The sequence below is a fragment of the Pseudopipra pipra genome, chromosome Z (genome assembly GCF_036250125.1).
Source record: "Pseudopipra pipra isolate bDixPip1 chromosome Z, bDixPip1.hap1, whole genome shotgun sequence".
Lineage (NCBI taxonomy): Eukaryota > Metazoa > Chordata > Aves > Passeriformes > Pipridae > Pseudopipra > Pseudopipra pipra.
This window is the reverse complement of record NC_087581.1, coordinates 39,893,252-39,918,711: the sequence shown is the minus strand read 5'-3', so window position 1 is coordinate 39,918,711 and position 25,460 is coordinate 39,893,252. Positions and strand designations below refer to the sequence as shown.

The 25,460-nt window shown below is 35.4% G+C and overlaps 1 protein-coding gene across 3 annotated transcripts in view; it reads left to right on the top strand.

Annotated features, from left to right (window-relative positions):
• EDIL3 (EGF like repeats and discoidin domains 3) overlaps nucleotides 1–25,460 on the top strand; it is a 233,692-nt gene that overhangs the window by 112,540 nt on the left and 95,692 nt on the right. For all 3 annotated transcript variants that reach the window (XM_064642242.1, XM_064642241.1, XM_064642240.1), the window contains 2 exons: nucleotides 123–251; nucleotides 18,001–18,114. In XM_064642242.1, the coding sequence (XP_064498312.1) occupies nucleotides 123–251; nucleotides 18,001–18,114 (243 nt within the window). The remainder of the gene's footprint in view (nucleotides 1–122; nucleotides 252–18,000; nucleotides 18,115–25,460) is intronic.

Genomic DNA, 25,460 nt, shown 5'->3' with positions numbered 1-25,460 from the left:
GAATATAAAGCTATCCATAAGGCATTTTATTTCTTTAATGAATGCTTATAAATGACTGAAATTATTATGCTTGTTACTATGTGTGTATACATTTTTCTCTTTTTTATTCCCCCCTCTCTTAGGACCCTGCATTCCTAATCCATGTCATAATGGTGGGATATGTGAAATTAGTGAAGCATACCGAGGCGACACATTCATAGGATATGTTTGTAAATGTCCAGAGGGATTTAACGGGATTCACTGCCAGCACAGTAAGTTCCACATGGTAAATTTTATTGTATTTATAGATAGGAACTTTTTTATTGTCTGTTAAGGATTAACATGGAATCTGATTTTCTGAAGTATATCAAACTTTACCCTTTATATTGTGAGTCAGCTAATACCACTAAATACTACTGCTGCCTTCAGAAAATGACCTACCTACCTGCTGGACACAACAGTGCATAATTTGCTATGCATACTTTAGAGCACAGCAACAACAAAGTAAACACATTTTACATGGATTTAATGGAAAAGCATATTTGAAATAGTAGAGATCTCTTATCTCAATATTGTTTGTGGGTTTGCTTTGATTAATGCTAGACAAAAAGAAGAAAGAAATGCTGAAAAGAAATTTCTGAATAAATAGATCTTCTAGATCTTTCTTTACCTATGTCTTTATAATTAATTAAGAAATGTTTTAACTCGCAACACTTAAATTCAAAGATAGAAGCACTAGGTTTAAATTGAATGTACATTTAATCCTGTCTACAACAGAGTTTCTAGATCTCTTTCTAATCCTTACCACTTATTTGAAGAGTATTTCTTGTTTTTAGGTGAGAATCCTAGACTAACAGTGTGTAGCTACAGAACTGAAAAGCAACCATACAGGAAAAGAAATCTCGAGTGTGCTGGATTTGGCTGGAGCAGACTTAAGTTCCTTCACAGTAGCTGGTGTGGGGTTGGGTTTTGAATTTATGCTGGAAACAGCATTGCTAGTTCAGGGATGTTTTAGTTACTACTTGGTAGTGCTTCCACAGAGTCTGCTTCTCACACCATCCCACCAGTGATCAAAACCAGTTAGTAAGAGAGTTCATCTGCAAGTGACTGATCAGGTCACATACTAACCTATAAATATAACCTGCATTATCTGTCAGTTGAATAGAACCTGGGGGGTTTTCCATATGCAAGACTCATTTAGAATAAGTGCTTGCCTAAGGAGAGACTCACAAGCCAAATTTTTGGGGGTTTATTTTGTGCATGAGTTGGTTTTTTAACTAAGAGCAGCGTAGTTCTTAAAATCTCAAATTATTGCTGCATTTGGAAGCCAACCATTACTCAGAAGATAAAAACTCAAGTAAAACTCAAGAATCCAATTCCATTTGCATGTGAAAGATTAGTTCACTCATTCAGATCAGGGTGAGTAAGTACTGAATCCAGCCTATCTGTATTAATTGCTCCATTTAGATACTTGTCTATAATTTGGAGTGTCAGGGACTAATGCAGTCCAGCTCAACTAACTACTTAATGCTCATTATGTCCCTTAAATACCCAATGGAAAGTGTCCCCAAAGACATTCAATTTCATTAACTTTGGTCACTCTCTCAGTTAATTACATAGGTAATGTAGGCAGTTCCACTGAGTTAATCTCGTGAAAATATTATGGAGTGATTTTATCATAGTTGTTTCCTGGGTCACCAGTATCCTTTCAAAAATATTGAGATATGTAACAGTTAGCAAATGATCCTGGTAATCAGCAAAGTGTATTTATATCAGCTTCAGAACAAAGTAAAGCTCTCACACAACTGATCCAAGCTCACTGAGGGGAGACCAGAACCCATGGAGGCAGCTAAAGAAATTTGAGAGAAGACAAGTTTAATGTGAACAATTACTCTTTGAGGGACAATGAAAATCAGCCCTTTTCAGAAAATCTGATTTAAGATCTGGTAATAAATCAGATGCACTATGTAGGTATTCAGAGGCTCCCTAAGGATGTGAGCTGTGAGAAGCAGCCAAGGAGGTCTCAAAATCAGGGAGAATTATGGAATTTTCAGTGGTGGACTTAATATGACTCTTTTATGTTATATCACTTTAGCTCTATTCACAGAATTCCTTTGATACAAATTCCTCAGCTTCATAAAGTTTGGTAATTCAATTCTGAGCTCACTGTAAATCATGTAAGAAGTCTGTCGAATTTATCATAAAACGATAAATTAAAATTACTTCATTGCATGGCACGTCTCTTCTTCTACACATCAAGAATTCCAAAAATCACATTATCATTCTCTTGAACAAGGCTTTTTATCTTGGATTTCTTCATATCTAATGTTATGTTGTGAAATCAATTAAGGTAGGTGATTGATTTTGCAGGAGACATATTCCCAAAGCTATTATTTTATTATTCACTTCAACAAACATCCTGTCAATATTTCTGAGATTTTTTGACCTCCTACCCATGTAAATAATTAATATGTGAATTGTAAAAGAGATCATTAGCAATTTCACATATTCTTGATTTAATACAAAACTGATATTAATTGGCAATGGTTGTCTGAAAAGACTCTGATTATCCAGTGGCAAAAAAACCCACAACTTCCCATTTCAAAGCTTATAAAGTAACCAGGATTTGGAGAGGAAAGTCTACCTCAGGTAAAAACCTGGGCAGGTTTGAAACCTAGGCAGGAGGTTGGGACTAGACAATCTTTAAAGTGTCTTACAACCCAAACCCAAAACATCCTCTGATTCTATATTAAAGCAGCCTAGAACAAGACAAAGTCCATGGTAATACCCTGAAGAATGAAATGGACATTTTTTTCCAGAGGAAATAAAAAATAAATCCAGAACACTGAAAGATACATACAATATGCATTCTTGTGATTATCAGACAGAGATTGCCAGCTGGAAAAAGGAGGAAATTGAAACATTAGTCACAGTATATATTGCTGGCTGCCACTCTACTAGTTGAGATGACAGAGATCCTACTAGGAAAATTCAAGTTTGAAACAATAAAGAGTTCAGATTTAGTGGTTTGATTTGCATGTGGGTTTATATTCTGAGGATCATTAACTCTGTCAGACATAACTAAATGGCTTGCACTCCAAGAATAAAGGTTATTAATCAAACACATTTAAGAATGTAAACAAACCGTTCCCAATGTTTGTACTGAGTTCTCTGCTTCCTACCACCACATCATAGATGGCCTGTGATATTCACATCTGCTACACAAATGTGTTGGGAAACTGCACAGGTGGAGGCCATGTGGCAGAGCACCCACTCACATTTTGATTGTGTGTTGAGGCATCATCCCAACTATTCATAAGACAGTTGCTTTTAACTGGAAAGGCCAGTGGCCATAATATTTCAACCAGTTGACATGATGCATCATCTACAGCTTCAGCTCTACCAGCAAAGTCAAACCATAGAATCATTGAATCTCCTGAATTTGAAGGGACTCAAAGAATTATCAAGTCCAACTCCTAGCCCTGCACAGGACACCCCAACAATCCCACCCTGCCCCTGAGAGCATTGTCCAAACAATTCTTGAGCTCTAGCAGCTTTGGGGCCATGACCACTGCCCTGTGGGGCCTGTTTAGTGTCCCACCACCTTCTGGGGGAAGAACCTTTTCCTGAGATCCAACCTGAACCTTCCCTGACACAGCTCCAGACGTTCTCTGGGGTCCCGGCACTGCTTTCCAGCACCTTATCGCTAGCCTGTCCGCAGACCTAGGCTTGCTCCTCCCTGGTGCAGAATTATAGTGACCATAGTGACTTTTCAGGAAGAAATATATGTGGAGAAGGTGCAGAAAGTCCCGTGATGTGGAATTTGTGTGTTGCAGTGGCTGAGTGCTCCTGCCAAACCATTCCTCGCTGCGGTGTGGCGGTACAGCACTCCAGAAACAATTCCCCACAGATGGTGTTCATACAGTCTTATTTTGAAGGCTAAAATCAATTGTTATCTCACACAGATACAGTTTGTTCCAAGCCAGCCATCACAAGAGCCAAGTGGGCAAATTTAATGTACTGGGCTGCGTGCAGTTGCACCACACCAGGTGTTCATCCCATGCCTCTGTTGATAAACACTTACTATGGTTTCTCCATTAGAAAGAGTTGTCTGTTTGGGGCAGTGTAAATTTAACTCAGGTGTTCCTTTTTATTTTGGGGAGAGTGAGGGTAATTTTCGTAGAAATTAGCTCTATGCATAGTTTTAACAAGTTATATTATCAATAAGGTATTTGATAGTAATATCAAATTACTACTATTTGAGTAGTAATAAACTGTATAATATAGTAGAAAGTTACATATGTAAGTAACTAGGAAGCTTGTTCCTGTAAGCATTGTAGAGATGAAGTCTGAAAACTATTCTTATGTTTGACCAGGAGCTCAGATAAGAAATGAAGGAGGAAGGAGGTACATCGATCTTTTGGGAACCTTCTAGAATTTTGCTTAATTTAAATGTGAGAGAAGTGGGTAATTTGAAAGACACCTAAGGGAGATCACCAATAAAGAATAAAACAAGCAAATAGCCATCAAAGGCTATTGGAAGAAAAGTCAGTAAAATGTTCCTAAAATAGAAGTTGTGTAAAGGGACTAAAATAGAAGTTGTGTAACAGTGCAGGAGCACAGTAAATGTTTGCCCCATTCACAAAAGAAAAAAAAAAATTTTGTGGAACTGCCTGGAAAAAACAAAGGCTCTAATGAGGTAAAAAAATTATGGGTTTGTCAATTGAAAACAGAGAAAATTTTGTTCATGAATCTTCCTATGGCAAATGTGTGGTGAGATTGAGCAACAGTGACAACAATTTTGGGGCTATTGGAAAAGGATGTCTGTTTTCCTTCCGGTCCAAATAAATATCTTGTTAAGAGCAGTAGGCGATTGAGCTGAGGTTACATAAAGCCTAGAGAGGAAAAAGATTAAACCTTAGGTAAGAGAACAATATTGGATACGTCTCAGAAGGGGTCATGAAAAGGTGGGGCATAACTTGCCCCCTACTTGGAAGATTCTATTTCATTCAGTAAGAACCAGAGATTGGCTTAAACTCACAGGTTGGAAGTATAATATCCGTGCCAATTTTCTTTCACTCTTCTTAGCATTTGATTGTATAGCACTGTTTAGTCTTTTTATTCATACACTCTTCAAATAGCTTTTTTTCTTGATGAACTACTAATCTTAAAAATTTTCTCATGCATTGCATTGAGTTTCACAGTCTAATTTTGCAGCAGATTAAAAAATATCCCTTTTCAATTTCAAACCTGCTGTCTTTCAGCTTCTTTAAACATTTCAGTCATTGTCTGTTATAAGATGAGAAGAAAAGCAGATTTTGAATACCTTCTGTACACTGCTTATTATCTTGCAGACATTTGTCATGCAGTCTCTTACTTCTACGCAACTAATTAAAATTGTTGCCTTTTCTGTTTCACATGATAGTTTTTCTCATACTTTTAAATGGTTTCTTGGTGTCATTCTCAAAATCTTTTTTGTTCTGTAGTGTATTTTGCTGCGACAATGACCTGTCCTAAAAATAAAGCAGTATCATTTATTTGTTACAAGATTCTTACAGTGCTTTCTATATTTTTCATGTGGCATTTTTTGCAAGTTGCTTTATTATATTTCTTTTTTTTCCGTATTTTAACCAGAACTGGATATATAGCTGAGGTTTTTATTAAGCAGCCTTTGGTGATGGCTAACTTTCTTTCATAAGGTGTAATAGTGGGAGGAAATAGACCTTCCAGATTGCTTTTACGTTTTATGGGGATATTGAGCAGAGGGCTGTATTTCTTATGACACACTGACTGAACTATTTAATGAATTGTGCTTTTAAGAAGATGTATGTTTGTATGGTTAATAAGTCACTTAGGTTGTCAATAGTCATTATAAACTTCTTTTGTAGGTGGGTCCCATTAATTAATTACTATAGTCCTTAAGGATTAGTATTTTTTTTTATGATGGAAAGAAATTAATGTTCTAAAAATACAGAAATTACTGTTTGATTTTGGAGGAAATTAAATTCATTCATATTCTGCATTAAAAAGGTAGCAGATGAAGATACTTTGCACATACAAACTTATATTGAATAAATAATGAGTCCATTTCAAATTCAATAATGGTTATCCAGTTGTAATGTCTACATCATGCTTTCTTCCTTTTATAAGATAAATATTGTAATGACTTGCTGAAGGTACACTGAGTCCCAAGCAATTGATAAACCATACTAGAGACATGGATGGTTAGAGGAAGAACACATGAAAACTGCGGCTGGACAAAGTATCTGTTTTGCTTCTTCCCACTTTTTTTTGCCCATTTAGGTGGACACAGAAACTTATAAGACAGTTGCAGCTATTGTGGTGCTTTAGGATAACACAGCCACCCCACAATTTTAAAGAGAGAACTGCTTTCAGTCCCTGTTTTGCCCATAGGTTTTTTACAGATATTCCTGTGAAAAAGATAATGAAGATAAATTAAATCTTGAAATTAAATCTTGAAATGAAATCTCACTGTTTAATGAGAAAACACTCATCATTTAGAATTTTGTCGCACAGTGGCGTAGTCTGATCCATCTGTGTAGGAAGCAGCTGTTAGAGAAAAAAAAAAGAGGAGATTTGTAATTCAGATTTTTTTCTTGTTAGTGTAAGAACTATTGTGCTCAACCATCCCTATGTATAGTTGTGTCAAGGACATGGAACTAAAACATTATATTTGTGTTAGGAATTCATGCTGGCTTAAGGCTGTGCAGTACCCTGATACTGTTTAGAATATTGATATCTCCACTGTTTTGTTGAACTAGCTAAAAATCCTATGACTGACTTATTGTTTGGAACTTGAACAATTCACATGGCAATTTTTCTGAAAAATGAAAGAAAACAAATTGAGTCATCAGAGGTTGTTTTTATACCACAGACCAAGTGAGAAGTTTGAAAAAGCCAAAGAACTTTTTAGAAGGAAGATCCAGAGGTACATTCAGTAGTGTAGCTACTCCTTTGAAGTTATAAGCGGTATTTTTTCATGTGGATACACTTTTATGATCAAGTGTTATACAGAGGTAGAGAAGGATATTGCATCAGACTCACTGCCTGTGTGTGCAAAACCTGAAAAAACACTGCTTGGGCCTGAAGCTCAATATAATGAGATAATACTCTAATATACACTAGTCTGCATTACAAATGAATCCCTTCGTATTCATAGAATATCTCAAGAAAACTCATAGTCCTGTCACATTTGTATATGAATACCCAGGATAATCTCCTGGATTGCATTTATTCTGATGTATTAAATAATATACAATTATTTCTGTAGGTCATCTGGATGAGTGTTTTAGTTTGAATCAGGAGTGTATTTTTTAAAAAAAAAAAATCTCTTGATCATCTCCACTTACAGTGCTTTGCTTTGTGTGACAGCAGTCTGAGAGCACAAGAACCAGATCCCTTTGGATTAAAATAATCTAAAAGAAAACAGTCTGGCAGTCTAAAATTCCGAGGACTTGACATACTAGAAATTTATATAAAACATTCCAGTGGGCAAATGGGCGTTTTGTAATCTCGTCAGGTTTCATTTTACCTTCTACGAAAGGCAGTAAGGTGGCGTCTGGCTCTGAAAATGTATTCTATGTTATCCTTTCATGTACCTAGCAGAGCTTTTTACGTTTACAGTCATTACTCTCATGAAGTTTTTAGAGTTTACTTAAAAGCAATATTCTTTTCCATACCAGCAGTTTTCATTGTTAGAGAGAAATTAATCTGCTCTCTTCTCATCTTTTCTATTTGTTTTGTCAGTGATACTTAATATTTAAGGGAGCTTCAGAATAATACTGCAAAGGCATACACCAAAATTAGGAAAAGAGTGAAACGTGAAAAAAGCCTTTGCCCAAATCTAAAATGAGGAGTTTACAATGCTTAGTTCTGGTTTCAGTGCTCTAACAGAGAAAAAACTTCCTCTTATTTCTCAGCAAAAATGGAGATTTTTACAGAAATTGTAGCACCCACAGCTCTAGATTATAGTACAGATTATGAGTGTAGACTGGAAGGCAAATCCTTAGCTGCTAAACATAGTTGTGGAAAATGCACAGACCTGTTTGGATAGGTCTTATTTGATGTGATCGTCAAGCAAAGGTGGCATTGTCTGGATCAGCTGCCATAAATACAAACTCCAGTTCTAAGACATGTTTTTGGTGCAGGGCATATAACTCTCTGTCAAACATGAAGAACGACCTGAGTGCATGTGCCCTGAGATAATAGAGCTGTCAGATGACATTGACCAACTTGTAGTTTGCCAGATCTTTTCTCTTGTTCTTCTGCATATACTATAAACAAGTGTATGAATATTTGGACTAAGGATATATGTATGGTTATAATTAACATAGTGATTTCTATAGTGAATAACAGATGTTCAGTTAATCTTTTATTAGGCCATCCATTCATTATTAATCCATTCTCCTGTTTACAGTGCTAGTTGTTCCTGTGATCAAATCTAACAAGATTCATTAAGTGTAAAACATGAATATATTTATCAGCAACTATGAGTGTGAATTTGAAAGTTATTAGCAGAGAGTAGGAGTTACCTTTATGTAGTACATGTATGTGCACTTATGCAATGTAACGGCACTGGAGTCCCACAGACAACTTTTTATGATAGTTTAAATGGGATTTATATAGATGGGCCATAATTGAATATACTTCACCCTGTGTATGTCAAATACAGACATGTAAACAAATATAACCATCTGTTGTCAGCATTTTAGAACATCCAGAATCATATCCTCCAAGACTTGTTGGTCTAAAAACATTTTTAAAAACATGTGCCATGACTGTTTACTCACATGAAAATAATGTAACCCTACACTCACTCTATTTTGAAATGCATAAGCAACTGCATTTTGAAAGAATACAGTGATTTGGGGTTATGTGAAGGAAAATAATGTTAATTTACTGATTTAGGTTCAGACTTGCTCAGAAAATAATTGGACTTCTTGCCACGTGCCCACCTACACTATTTTAACAAATCAATCATTAGAGATTACAGTCTAATGCCGGATAATTGAAGCTTACTTGTGAAGCTGAGGTTTTTGGAGCATTGTTTGTAATGAAAAATGATTCACAAGTTGATTCATCTTCTAGTAAGATTTTTTTTTCAACTAGAGTTTAAAAATTATTTGTCAAATGCTTGTTATGTAAATAGACAATTACTTTAATAAGGTTAATTGGAAACATTAGGAATAGTCATCCTGAAGATATGCTTCTACAGTGTAAAACTAAATGGTAAGCTACTCAGTGGAATGACGGTTTTCATATCAGTATTCATTAAAAGTAATTAAAAATGAAAAATCTGATTCAATTTATATTAAAACTTCTAAAGTACCAACTCTTCTAAAACTAATAAGAAAAGGGCTTGGCTATGTTATGCCAAAATTATATTAGATTTAAATTTCAACAGATGAAAAGCCATTAAATATGCTTTTAAACAGGTAAATAGAACATCAGGAAATACTGACGTAGTCCAGTGTTGGAAGTGTGACTCTACAGAGAAAATTGTAATAACTTTTCAGCAGCTATAACAAAAACAAAAATATTTTGCAAGGCAGGCTGTAGACACCTATGCAGAGTGGAACTTCTCTGCATCATCTATTTTAAGAGTTTTCAAAACTGAAATAGGGATAGAAAATATCTAAAAATACAAAAAAAAAGGTATGAAAATAATGTCACAAATATCACTGTGAATGCCACATGATACTGTTGCAAAGATTCTTGTAAAGCCCCTAGCCTATTTAAAATCCTCTGAAGTAAAGAAGCACCTTTATATTCTCTCTAGAAGCTTCCATTAGACTGTGACGAAATTGATCTCATAATTCTTTTACTAATTTTCTATTAGTTTCTAGGTAAAACAATTGAAAATAATTTTTTAGCCTAATAATGCTCTCTTGATGGAAAACCACCTTACAAAAGTGTGCATAGCACATAAAGGATTAAAGACATGTATGGGATTGATATATAAACTTTACAGTGTAAAGGTTGCCCCTGTACTTTCCTCTCACAGAGGCTAATGATGTTATTACCTTTTTTACTGGCCTTATTTTAAAGTGGACAATTATTCTGCAAAATACTTAATCGTGCTTTATTCTTGATTTTTTTTAAATTAGTTAATCTTCGCATTCTGAAAACTGTGGTTATAGTTACTACTGTATAGAAATGTACTCACTCCAAAACTTTAAATTTAGTTTTGAATTTTTCTTTAAATGAGGGTTGTGTAGGCAAAGTGCCACTGCAGAACACAAAGAAAGGTGGGGAAATGTTATAGGTAATAAATCTATTTTAAACTGTGATTTTATAGATAGACGCCACAACTCATTCACTGAAACTATCATGGCTGGGCTTCGCGAACGAAGATTTAGGAAGGCTCTATCCACATTTGCTACAAGCACGCTGGTGGCTTATGAGGCCAATATGAGATAGACATATCTGATTGCAAAAGGCACAGCAGAAAGACTCCTTAGATGGTGTATCCAGCAGGATACGATTCTTTCTGCGCTGTCTTTTCTCCTCGAGAGTGATCCTGCGTGTGTTCTCAAAGGAGACAGCTGCGTTATAGATGGTGTGTCTCCAGACCTCCCGATTGGAGGCCAGAGAAGACCCGTTATGATGATCAATATGGCCAAGGCTGAGATGTTGTTTCAGGGAGTCCTTGTATCTTTTCTTCGGGGCTCCTCTCTTGCGACAGCCGGTGGCAAGTTCACCGTAAAGCAAGACACTGAAACTATACCAGATTAACATAGAAGAGAAATGTAAATTATAGGTGGAAAAGATGATAAATTAGCTGTTGGAAAAAGAAGTCATAATAAAAAATGCTTTGTCAATAATAAAAAATGGTTTGTCAAAATTAAAGTTTTTACTTGCCACATTAAATTTAAGAAAGTGTCAATTAAAAAAAAAAACAAACAACAACAAAAAAAAAAAACCTTCAAAATACTTTTTCCTTTTCAGTTTCTCAGAACCTCTGATTTCTTATGAATCAAATTAAACAGAATTATAGATATATATTCCAGTTTCTCTTGAAACAAGTTGACCTAACTATATTTCAGAAATACTAGGATGGGAAACAACAATGGATTGTTAGAAGGTAGCAATATTTTTTTATTTTTTTAAGAAGGCTAGTTTCATAGGCATACTTAAAAATGTGTAAATTAGTCTATAAAAGCCTAAAAGGAGATAAAATTGTTTGAAAAAAATGATGTAAGAATGCTTAAGAGGCTGTTTCTGAAGGAACTCTAGATAGGAGCAATTGAATTTTGTCCAAAGTTATTTTTGTTATGTATTTAGGTGTTAATGTATATTGCTGATTACAAAGGTGTCTCAAACACTCATGCACCATCAAGGAAAAAAATCTGAATTATGTCCAGGAATTATTTTTATTTCCAATGTTCATTTAATTAGAATGTTTCTTTTGAGTTCAGAACACAGCTTTAGGAACTCTCTTATCTGACTTACTCTCTTCCTAATAGAATCACAGAATAGTTTGGGTTGAAAGAGACCTTAAAGCTCATCCCATTCTACCCCCACCATGTGCTGGGATACCTTCCACTAGACCAGGTTGGTCCAAGACCTGTCCAACCTGGCCTTCCAGGGATGGGGCAGCCACAGTTTCTCTGGACAACCTGTGCCAGAGCCTCAGCACCCTCACAGACAAGAATTTCTTCCCAGTATCCCATCTAACTCTGCCTTCTGTCAATGTGAAGCCATTCCCCCTTGTCCTCTCACTCTAGGCCCTTCTAAATAGTCTCTCTCTGTCTTCCTTGTAGCTCCTTCAGGTCCTGGAAGGCCACAGTCAGGTCACCCTGGAGCCTTCTCTTCTCCAGGCTGAACAATCCCAACTCTCCCAGCCTTTCCTCACAGCAAAGCTGCTCCATCCCCCTCATCATCTTGATGCCTCCTCTGGACTCGCTCCAGCAGCTCCATGTCCTTGCTGTGCTGGGCCCCCAGGGCTGGAGGCAACTCTGCAGGTGGGGTCTCACCTGAGGGGGCAGAGGGGCAGAATCCCCCCCTACCCTGCTGCCCTCACTCTGGGATCAGCCCAGGGCACGGGAGGTTTCCGTCCTGGGCCATGTCCAGCCTCTTCCCCACCAGCATCCCCAAGTCCTCCTCTCCTGAGCTGCTCTACCTGCTCATCCCCAGCCTGGATTGATCTCGGGGGTTGCTCTGACTCAGGTGCAGCACCAGCCTTTGGCCTTGTTAAACCTCATGAGATTTGCAGAGGCCACTTCTGGAGCTTGTTCAGGTCCCTCTGGATGGCCTCATCCTTCATGTATGTCACTGCACCCTCAGCTTGGGGTCACCTGCAAACCTGCTGAGGGTGCCCTTGATCCCTTTGTCTGTGTCATTAACATAGATATTAAATAATACTGGTCCTCGTACAGGCTCCTGAAGGACACCAGTTGTCACTGAAGTCCACTGGGACTCTGAACCATTGACCACAACCCTCTGGATGTGACCAGCTAACCAATTCCTCATCCACCTACATGGAATCCATTCTTTCAATTTAGAAAAGGATGTTGTGGGGCACTGTGTCAAAGGCTTCACGGAAGTCCAGATAAATGACATCTATTGCCCATCCCTTGTCCACTGAATGTTTCAGGAAGAATTCTAGTAGATAACCTCATGATGGAGTACTCTGGAGGATATTTACCACAGGATCTTGTACCAAATGCTCGCAGGTCGAGGAAAACTATACGTAGAATTATTAGAGTAGGGGTATTGCAATGTTTAGCCTCTAAGGGTGGGGAGCAAGAGGTTTGTACTTTTTTGTATCAAGTGTAAAACTATTCTCATTTTGAAGATCAGATAATAAGGATATCTGAACCATGAGTTCCTTCAGTATGACATTATACTTCAAGTTTCCTGCAGGTTTTTTGGCACAGTGTTTTCAGAGCCTACTGTGGTCAGGAAACTACCTTTGAAAAAGCAATCAAATCACTGAATTGTAAGAGATGTCTGTGTTGTGTTGAATGTGCATTGAATACATCCAGATCAGATTTAATAATATGTACTAACTTCACATATTTCACAGGAATATGCCCCGGTTCTTTTTAAATGTTTCATGTCGGGATTGAGCCAGTAATATACTAATGCTTGTCTTTCTATAATCCTGGTTAAATCAAGGAACAATAAATCTGAAGTATTGTTTACACGAATTACAGATAAACACTTATTCAGAAGTAAGGTTAGAAACTTTCTTCAACTTATACTTAAAAAGCGTAAAATAAATTATCATGTTAATTACTTATATTTTCCATATCTTTTAGTCAGAAATTTGAAGGTTGTCATGCAAATTTTTTTCTGATGATTTTTTATTCTGTTTAAATACATTTATTTACTTATTATCTTTTGAGAAAAAACCACCAAGTTTAACCTCCTTTAGGAGACCTTTACGATTTAGGTGGGTTTTAATAATCTATAGGAATATGAGAGAGAATGCTTTCATTGTTTTTTTTGTTTTGTAAATAATTTAACACAATCCTCCTACTCTTATAGAAGATATGTCCTTCTATACATGAATTGCTGTAATCTTTCAAATTTTTCATATCACTGAGTAGCTCGCTCTTAAGATAGTCATATTAAATTTTGTTGTTTCTCTTGAGTCAGAATAGAACCAATATAGTTTATATTTTTTTAATGGAGCTTTATCATTTAATGTTTCGTAAAAATATTAAAACTGGTACAAATAATAAAAACATAATATGTAAGCTGACTTTCATGGTATTTAATAGGAAATTAATAATGGAAAATTTGACTGTCGGAAAGCTCAAGTTTAAATAATAACAGGTTATTACGAAGTTCTGCAAGCAACATTTTGTGTGACCTTACTGAGATAGGACTTATTCATGTAAATAACTTAAATCATTGAGGATCTATATGCAATAAAGAAAAAACACCTAGAATGCTTTTTTAAAATCAATTGAGAGCCATCAAGCATCTCTGAGAGTAGTCCAGACTAAACTCCAACTAAAAGATAATTATTGCATGCTACCTGTTTCTCCACCTTATACCACACCAGTTTCCAGAGATATTTGAACATATTGTTAGTTATCAACAAATTTATTTTGAAGTAGAACCAGATAGGGAAGTTTTCTGGTTTTCTTTAAGAATATTAAAATTTGGGGGATAGGAGGGAGTGTCAAGTTTCTCAGATTATGACTTGATCTTTATCCAGTGTACGGTTGTGGGTCCCCACAGAAGCCAGTTAAGATACAGAGGTATCTGTATTCTATATGCTAAATTGACTTTATTTTGGGGAAAAAAATATTTGCAATGTTAGTAAAGCATAAAAGTTATGTTTAACCAGTGTTTTCTTTAACGACCATGCTGACTTCCAGTAAGGACTCCTGAAGTTAAAAGCTGTATGTATGATGGGTCAACAATTCTATCCTATAGAGGACTGACTTAAAACATGAGTAAGAGCTGAGAGAAGCAGACCATGTTGATCCAGAAGCCAAAAAGAGTACCAAAATCAAAGAATAAGGAAAGAATGTGCTTGTTAGCAGGAGGGAACATCAGGAAGTCTGTACTGCAAGAGGCAGTCCTGGATCAGAAACAAGCATCCAGATGGCAGGAACTGGGAATTTGGGCTGAGTAAAGGACAAGCAAGCAGGGGACAGGAACAAGGCACTGTTGTGTATTTGCAGCCAAAACACAGGATGTGTTGGAAAAAAAACCCACGCGGGTAAATTGAGCTTATTGGTCTCTTCATTATAAAAAGTCAGGTTTATACCAAGTAGCTTGCTAAAGAACCTAAATGACCGTAAGTAAAAGTTAAAAGTTTTATTATAACAGTTACATAATTTACATGCTCATTCCATGTGGGATAATTTTTCAGGAAAACACATATGACTGTATTGAATAGGTAAAGTCCAAAATTAGTGTTAAATATTTCTAATTATATTACATTTGTGAGTACAGTAGTAGGTTTTATTTATGTTATATTAAATACTTAGAGGATATATTAAATATATATACATAGAGGATATATTAAATATATATACATATAGAATCCATCAAAGGAAGACAAAAGGACAGAAATCTGCCTCTTGATGATTCTCAATCACTTTGTGATATAGCCAAGTTCTCTGTTACTTTCCGAGTTTCTGGCAGTATATTTGTGTTTCAGGGTGCACCACAGCTGTGCCTCAGATAGAAGTGTCCTTAATGGCTTTGTAATTATGGATTGATCTTAGGAGACAGGAAATGTAAATTTAACCCTCTTCAGCATAAAAAGAAACCTCAGCATAGCCTTTACTTCCTAATCATTTCTCTTAGCTCTTCAAGCTGTTATTCGAGGAACAATCTGTTTTCAGAAAATCATCAATGTTTCCTTTTTCCTGGATCAAATCAATCTCAGAATCCACCTTCTGTACAGAAATCTTGGGGGTTTGGGCATGGGGGTGGGGGTTTTATAGTTTGGAGTTCTTTTGAGTTTTCTTTTACCTTCTTTTTAAAATTTTTTTCTTTTTTTTTTCTGATTGTTTGAGATTTGGGTTCTTTTTATCTAACCTGGACCCCACTTAGAAATCAAGACTTTACCTCTTAACGAGTCTATTTCACTCAGTATTTCTCCGTTACCTAGCTGCCTCTGTGAGGAACTCTGATTTCTCTGGCAATACATAGCTCTCTGTGTTTTAGTTACTGCAATGTATTAGATTTTTACCTGAACAACACTTCAAAATCTGATCTGAATCTGCCCTGAACTAAAACCAAACCTTGTGTCTCAGTTTGAAGAGATTGGAATGTTTGTTAAAGAGGATGAGTTATGAGACAGACCAAACTCCTCTCTCTCAGCAACTGTAAATTCAAAATTAGGGGCTTTAATCGAGGAATTGTGGAAAAAACAACCCTATATTAAAAGATATATGTATGTTGGCAAGAACAGTAACAGAACACACAAAAAACCTAGACAATAGTCCTGCACCCCCCAAAAAAGTCCCCTTCAAACAAAAGAAAAAGTCTGAATACTTCTCTGTCCTTCAGCGCAGTTCTAATCGCGGCCGGCAGGGGGCGCTGTTGGGTCACTGGAGGTGCAGAGCCTGCAGTTCTCTGTGACATATTTGTTTGAACTAATTGGGCTGAAGTTTCTGAAGTTACTGGGAAAAAATCATTGTTGGAGCCAAATAACAAATATAGTAATGGAAAATTTCCATATTTCTCCACTGATCATTGCTAGTTACTCCATGGGGATGAAATATGAGGATTACTTTGAGAGTACTGGTACTTCCAGTTCATTTTATTTTCTCCATCACCACACAGACAGTATGAAATATTCTGGAAACCGGTGTATTTTCTCCTACATATTTCAAAATGCAAATTAGGGGGGAAAAAAAACCAACTCAAGAAGATATTATCTTTACACAGAAAAGCTTGTAAGAGGATAAATTACCACCTGTATCTCACCAAGGAAGAGATAGTTCATATGTTCATATAATGTTTTTTAGTTCCCTGTGACCTTGATATTTTTTTCCCCACAAATATATTAGCCTATATTAAAATTATTAATAAGCTAATAAAAATGTAAGGCTAATGGGCTTTGCTTAAAAAGGCAAATAGGAAGCTGAAGAATCTTATTAAATTTTATAAATACATATGAAGAATTTAATTTAGAACTTAGCAGATCTCTTCTTCAGTCATTTCCCTTGGCAGATTTTATTTCTTGCACTCTAAGCTATTACTCCTCTTCTTCCTTTTTAATTGACAGAAATTCAGCTAACTCTAATTTTTTATTAAGCCATAATATCATATCTTTATAAGCAAGAAATATTAAAACATTCAGAGACTAAAAAGAAGCTCAGAGATAAGTTGCCATCATCAATTTTGGTATAAAAATCTGAATTTTTTCCAGTTCAAACAATTGGAACTAGCCTTCATATTTAGCTGAAGTTCTGTTTCTGCATTTCTGTTCACAGAAATGGGAAGCTAATCCTATCGAGTGTATTAAAACATTGAGGTTTTGAACATACATGATTAGTAAATGAAAAAAAAATCAAATTGAAAGTACAAACGTTACATGCTCAAACTACCAGAAATGAAGCAACTTTGTTGACACAATTGAATTCTGCTTCTTCTGCACAAGCTGAAATGTATAAGATTTAGACATTTTTTTAACATTTTCTTTAGTTTTTGTGTGTGTAGCACAAACTTGATTTACATTTTAAGGACTGAAGCAACACAACAACACAACAACAAGGATTATGACTTCAATTCATAGGGCATTTTGCTCACCTAGTATCTACTATATTATCTACCATATCATCTACCATATTGCAAGTATTTAACAGCAACAGTGCAGCCCTTTGAGGCAATGATGTATAAAATCCTTACAACTGTTTCTACTCCATGCAGAATAAATGCAGAGGCTGAGGATTTTATTTATGGTATGGCATTATCCTTCACTCTGCTTATTTATGGTAACTGAAAAATACCATATCACATTTGAAAGAATCTTATATTACACTTCAAGTTTACTACACTGAAGAACACCAGGACAGTGTTATTTTCGCAGTGTTTCACAAAGTGTGCTTGAAGAGAGAAACTCAAGTGAAATTACCCACCTTTTCTGTCTTTTGAACTTAACGAAATTTGCAAGCTTCTAGATGGAGTTATTAGTTTCAATTTGCCCACCAACTCATGCACAGAAAGGAAATTTTTTAGACAGTTAAACAACTTTGTCAATTACACGTTTAATGAATTAAGATGAACTGAGAGACATTCTTAACTGGCATCTGTTGATAAAGAAGTAGCTACACTTCTTGAAGTTGGAGGGGTCACTACTAATTAATCCATTAGAACTACTGAAGTTTGTCTTTTTAAGGCCAAACTGTGACTTTTGCCCTCATATCCTCTTGGCAGTTACAGTGGAAATCCCTGAGCAAAACACTAAATTATATTGTATAATGGGACACAATAAAGCTTTCTTTTTTAGTTCTTTCAAACATGTGCTTACCGTTTTTACCTTTTCTCTGTTAATGCTGACATTATCCCATGTACCTCGTGCAGATGTGAATGAATGTGAATCTGAACCCTGCAAGAATGGCGGAATCTGTACAGATCTTGTTGCCAACTATTCCTGTGAATGCCCAGGTGAATTTATGGGAAGAAACTGTCAACAGAGTAAGTACAGCATATTTGTAAATTCTATGTAATAAAATTAAATATAATATTTTATTTTTGCAGAAGAAACTTTAATATACTATGGAAATATGGAAATATTTCTCTACATTACAAATGCAGAATACTCAAAATAGCCATCTTGGTTTTTTCAAAATGGAGAGAAATTCAGAGACCTAATCTGAATTCAAGTAAAGCATCTGATATTGTGGAAACATTTGCAAAATGAAAAATCATTATCTAAAGTCAAAGAAGGAGGATTAAATAGTGTAAAGTAGAAAAATTCCAACAAGGGATTCACCGAATATCCTGGCTTCAACAGTAATTATTAGCAGATATCAACAAATGTAAGAACAGGGCCAAAATATAAATTATTTTTTCTGACATGTCTATAGTCTCTGAAATTTGGACCATTCATTTATGGAGAAATCATTTATGGAGTTCCTCCAGGATCTGTCCTGGGACAAATCTCATATGATTTTACGGTAACATTGACTCTCACTGCACCATAAAGGTCTGATTCCTAAAGTTGTTACTACAAAGTTCTTCATGTGTGATAGACTAGGTAATCTTGAAGACCAGAAATAACAGACATAGAATAAACTGCCATGGAATGAAATGTTATATACCTTAAAAGTTAATAACAGATTTTGAGTTTGAAATACTGTAAAGAAGAAAAAAATGTTAGAAGTTGAATACTAAACAAATTAAACCACAACAAAACTGAAAAATATGATTCCTTTTCCTGTGTTCACTTTGTGGATGTATGGGAGAAAAGGAAGACAAAAACAGGATGGAGAAATAACCACAAATGGCAAGATGTGAGCTTTTTTTAAGTAGCTTCAATGAATTCCCAGATTTGCATACCACAGAAAAAAAAAAAAAATATTTGAGGCCCTAAACATAATGTGTACATAGTCCTAGAGAGAAACAGAAGATTAGGATTTGCTTTGAGTAGTTCAGGGATCTCTATGTCTACCTGAAAGAGTTTGTAAAAAAAATGAACATCTATTAAAGTTTTCTTCAAAATTTGCTGTTGAAGCAATTCATACGTTTCCTTACTAGGTGCAACTGAATTGCCATTTGGAATTCTACCAGGAATCTCATCCATCTCTTCAGAGTTTATCCCTTCTATATTTTGGCTGCATCATGAACATTGCTCAGATAATAGATCACATAAATCCAATCTCCTGTTATGCTAGAAACGAGGAAGGCAGAGCTGTTACTTGAAGTGATCATTGCATTTTCTGAAACATCAACTATTATTTTATATTTCTAATTTTTTTATAGATGTATATGTAAAAATAATTTCATGCATGGAGTTTCGTATCTTATATATTATACTGAATTTGGGTTTTTTTGTGTGTGTGCATATATATATATAGACACACACATATTCCTGTTTTTGAGAGAATATAACAGAAAGTGTATATGTACAAAAAGTAGAAATTTCAAGTTTATTGAAACTGTGAAAGAATTCTGCTATTGAATTACAAAATGTATGTCTACATATTTCTATTTTTGAAAGAAAATTTTCTGTAATTCAAAATATCAACTCAAAATACTGATTTTGTAATTGAAAACACAGCTACCTACAATCTGTCTTTCTGAGTCATACTTTGGAAGAATTATACTGGCACAAATATATATGTATATACAATATACATATGTATGGTCTTTCTGGAGATAATTCTGTAGAGAAATGCTGGCAACTGTGACCCAGCACTCCATTGTCTACCACATGCAAACACCTGTTTGTACGGGTTGTAATCACTGAGCTGCCCATGTTCAGGAAAGTTAACACATTTGCACTAACACTATGGCACGGCTTCCAAGATTTTAGTTAATTCATCTACTTTTAGGGTAGTTTTAGCACAGCTAGCATTAAAAAGGGAGACTTGTGGGTTTATGCCACCACTATAATTGTGCACTATACCATTTTCTATGTCAGGGCTTGTAAATATCCTATTTTTTCCCATTAGAAATTTGGATATGTCATCATACTTAATTATGTAATTACAAGTAGTTATTACACATTATAATTACGCCATTAGAGTTTTACACATATTTACAGTAATCATATAATTAAATACTGTTATGCTAATTATGTAAATTACTGACTGCTGTCTCAGAATTACCTCACAAAGCTCAAAGATTGCTAAGCCACATCATAGAATATGTAAAACATCCTACATCTAGAATAAAAAAGGAAAAAATGCATCGTGCAAACTGCATTTTCTAATAGTTTGTCTAGTTTAGTATAGCCCAAATACCAGTGCTTTGTAATAATGACTTGTCATGTTACTCAATAGCTTCCAGTAGTTTATGCCAGACTGTTTTTCCTAGTGCTCCTGCTAAGTTTTCCCTCTTTTTTTTTTTTAATTCTACGCTTTACTTCCACCATTTAATTCCTTTTAGCTAATCTTCTAAATAGTTCCCTTCCATTTTATCTCACATGTGGCACTTTTCAGGTGTGAGACAACCGTTTTGTTACACTCAGGTCCTGAGACCCTTGTGGGATATCCACCCAAAATCCTTCTGATTAGTCCCAGGACCTGAAATAAGAGGGAAAGGCTTGATTGCTTGATTGCTTTCCTTCCTTCTTTCTTTCTTTCTTTCCTCCTTTCCTTCTTTCTCTCTTACTTTTGTTTTCTTTCTTTCTTCCTTCCTTCCTTTCTCGCTTCCTTTCCTTCTTCCTTTCCTTCTTCCTTTCCTTCTTCCTTTCTTTCTTCCTTTCCTTCTTCCTTTCCTTCTTCCTTTCTTTCTTCCTTTCCTTCTTCCTTTCCTTCTTCCTTTCTTTCTTCCTTTCTTTCTTCCTTCCTTCCTTTCTTTCTTCCTTTCCTTCTTCCTTTCCTTCTTCCTTCCTTCCTTTCTCTCTTCCTTTCCTTCTTCCTTTCTTTCTTTCTTCCTTTCTCAGTTCGTTTCCTTCTTCCTTTCCTTCCTTTCCTTCCTTCTTTTCCTTCTTCTGTCCCTTCTTTCTTTCTTTTTTCCTTCTTTCTTTCCTTCCTCTTTCTTCCTTTCCTTCTTCCTTTCCTTCTTCCTTCCTTCCTTCCTTCCATCCTTGATACAGCTGTCTTTAGCAATTCAGGCATAAATTCTCATTGCTGGAAAGCAGGGGATGAGACAAAATCAAAGTGGAGTGTGAGACCACCGACAGCCTCAAAACATACTCAGCCGTTCTGGAATAAGCTTATCACCCTTTTAAGAGATACTTCACAGGATATCTGGTCTCCACAGAATTTGCCTGCAAATGTTTAGTAAACATGGAATGGGAAGAGAGCACCTTTCCCCATCCTCTGAATGCAAAATCTAAACTGTATTAATTCAATATTACTTCCCACATTTCTCAAGGCCTCAGCATTTCCTTAATGCAGCTGCATCTCCTTCTGTTCTTCCACTCCCTGAACTAATTTCTTGCCTCTGTGGTGAATTTAAGCCATCAGTTATGATTATCTCCATTCCTTAGTTCTGGATTATCCATAAATAAAGTATTGCTTTCAAGACAGATTCTCCTGGGGCTGGAGTTTTTGTTTTGTGGATCACAGAATTTTCTTACAAGCAACAGGGGGCCACTTTCATCAATGTCAGGCTGTTTGCCTCATTCGATGCAGATCTGTATTGTTAAAATCTCCCATGAGTAACATGGGTACTGAATTGCAGTAATATGTGAGCAGTTCCACAGGTAATTTTTGATCACTTTTTTTTTCTTTTTCTTTTTCTTTTTTTTTTTTTTATTATTTCTTTTATTCTAACAGATTGTACTATACAGTGGACACCCTATAGTATCATTACTGTGCATTTTGGAGCTTGTGGTTTGCTAGATGCCAAGACTTGCTGCCATTAAAAAATATGGCAAACTTTCTCATGCTTTTTTCTTTAAAGATCTAGATCAGAATACTAACTGTAAATATTTTTTTTTACATATGCTATGGCCCCTTCACCTCCTTTTCTATGTATTCAACATGTCCATATGTAGAAGGATACTGAATTCAAAGCATATGCACCAATTTATTTGTCTAGCATGTCAGAAATCATGCTAAGCAGTGTACCTCCACCTTATTTTCACACTATGAAACACTTTACCTGCCAGGAATCAGCACAGACTCAAGTTCCCTAAATTACTGATCACTGTTACAACCTCTTTGAATGAGATTTAGGATGACCAAATTTTCCTATAGCTTAAAATATCAGTTTGACTAATTCTGTGAATAATGCAATATGAAGTTTGGCTTTAAGCATATTGTTGATTGTTTGGAACATCTGCCAGTTTTATGAGCTGAAATACTGGTGTTATATATAAAGTTGGAAACGGCTGTAAACCAAAACTGGACACAGAATGAAAAAAACTGGCCCAGGGAAAAAATAATTAAAAAAAAAAAGGTAATTAATGACACACTGATACTGGGCTGGTACAAAAGAATGGCAGGGGACAGAGGCTGGGCATGAAATCAAGACTCAACAGCAGTTAAAGAATGTTAATTTGGCTGTGGTCTAATCAAGAGAGTAGAAAGTGTTCTTAATTCATATTTAAGGCAAAGAGAAGAGTTTGTTTTAGTTTTCACATTTTTCCTGCTTTATTTTGCTTTAAAGATCATAAAATTTAAAAGCTAGAATTGTCAGCTCACTCACCAAGTGTACAACATATAAAAATTCAGTAAATATGTATATTCATGTTTATCCTTATTTAGATGACAAATTTAGGACTTCCATGGAAAAATTAAGGAGATTTTATAGGTCTGCATGTATTACAAACTGTGGAGAAAATATTTTTTTTTAGTTAATGTCCGACAAAAGGAAGAATGGAAAAAAATTTGTGCCTAAAAGAATTGTGTCCATTTAATACAAAGCTAATAGTAATACTTGATTTGTGAGCTCCCTGGATTACAGAAATATCTCAGAACAGAAATATATCAGAAATACACCTTGAAAGTGCAGGAGGAAAAACTTTCACATGTCTAATCTGACTTTAGGCCATGTAATTCAACTCAATCTTGGTAATTTGTCCTTTTTTGAACATGTTATAAGAATAAAACCAAAAATTATTTAAGAAGTTAAATTAATGCTGAAAGAGATGCTAAATATCAGTAGTAAGAATGAAGTACATATTTATATAAATTTTTAATTATATGCATTTATATTTTTTATTTTATATATTTATATATTTTAATGCGCATTACATATTATATATTATATATGTTATATCGTATCTATAATATAATATATATATTTTATTTTATGTGTATTTATATATTTAATGTATATAATTTTTAAACTATTTTTAATTATATTTAATATATTTTAAAATATTTAATATATTTTAATTATTTTAGCTAGTCATAGATGGAACACAGTTTCTGTATTTGCATTGGACAAAACCCATCTTGAATCCCTTACTGAAAATGATGAGTTTTGCTGAGTCTGCACTATTTTGTGAATGTTGTCTGTCAGGCATTTTAGTGTAGTGTGTTGGTGTGGAAGTACCAAGAGGCAAAAAATACTATAGAAATGACATAACACATTGTTAACACTGAAATGTTCTCCCAGGCATTTCAATGACCTAGTGGGAAATATTAATTAAAGTTTTAACATTTCTAATATTGAGTCTTCAAACAAAGCAGACTTCAGCTCTCCTGTTGCAGACCATCTCTGTCCAGGCATCCCATGCAAGGCACAAGGTTGGGCTCAGCAGATCAGAATTGTAGTTCTTTCTTTCAGCAAGAACGGGAAAATGAGACTAATCTCTCAGTGTTTGATGTTAAAACAAAGTCCTCAACCCTGAGCCTTTGGGTGCATTTTCATCTTGCTGCAGTAGTACTGCACAGTAGTGTCTCCCTTTGAAAACTAATTTCTCAATATCTTGTTTTGATTAGGCAGTGGAGGACTCAATATTTGCTGAACACGCCTGAGAGAATCTCGTAAAATACTCAGGCAAGCCCTTAAGGTCCAACACGAATATTTTACACATTTAAATGTCTCCAAACTGCATGAATCATCAAGTGTAATAGTAGATTTTGGGTTGTGTCAATAACCAAAATATTAACTCAACCCTGTATTGTTGACTTTAGCTTGAACCACATTGTTGTAACAACTTTCTTTCTACAAATCTGCTTTTCTCAGGGTTTGTGTCATCCTTGCCTCACAGTATCCCTCAGTTACCCTCAGTAAAGAGGAGCCAGGAATTCCTTCCACCTGTCTTCCACTTGTCTGTTCCTGCTACTGAGGAAGCAGCATGACCCTACCTTTTCAGGAACATAGAATCATAGACATTCACAAAAAACATAGCACTTATCTGATAAATATTATCCACTGTTCCTTTGTTGGGAGAATTTTTATGTGCATTTTTATGTGTGGCAAAGCCTGTGACAATGAATATTTCAGCATTTCTAAGCCCTGAAAGAAAAATTACAGCACACAATTATTATTCTCAAAGTAGCCTCTAAAGCTCTTAAGTTCCTGTCATGGTCAATAATTCGCATTCTTTTTTTTATGTCCTCACAGAAATGAAAATAATTTGCAGGTAAGGGATTGGTACTATAAAAGAAATAAAGGCCAGCCTGTAGAAGCAAGCTCAAAACAAATCATAGCTTTTTATGACTGAAAATCACTTAGAAGTATGGAATGAAAAAGCACTGATAACTATAATACATTAAAAGGGTATATATTACATATAAATATGTAAGGATATATTAAATATATAATTTACAGCTTCAGTAGGTTTAACAAAGGTTGCAATAGCCAAACCGCAGGACTATTTTTTCTGTTTTGGCTACTGGTAAAATTGGGAAATACTTTATTTCAAGACTTATTGTTTATATGACTTAGGTTACTTATTTCAAAATAAAATCATGGATGGTGGTTGGCCAGATGAGTCAGCCTGGTCTAGTCTGCTGCTTCCCTTTGGTGGACATAGGAATGAGCAATGAGAATAAAATCATCTTTAGGGCTGTACAAACTCCTCATAATGGAATTGTCTTGAGGTTTGCAGCAAACCAGGCACAGAGTAGAATTCTGAGTGAATATGGCATAAGCCTTGCAGAAGTTGGAAGTTTGAAAGTTGACTCACTCTTTGGAGTTTCATTTAGTCTTGGAATCCAAGCCAAGCTGAGAGAGATGAAAAATCCGTGTGAACTAAAGAAAGAAAAAAAAAAACAGAACAAAACACAGTTACATTAGCCCTAAATGAAATAAAATCTCCAGGCTCAGCACAGCTCTCCCACCTGCAGTTTTCAGAAGAAGTAAATGTAATATGTTCAGTGATCAGCTTCCCACTGAGGGATGATTCGCAGCTTCTGCTGCTTTGGACAGACGGAAGGTCCGGCAGAGCTCCCGTTGCTGGTGCGGTGACATGT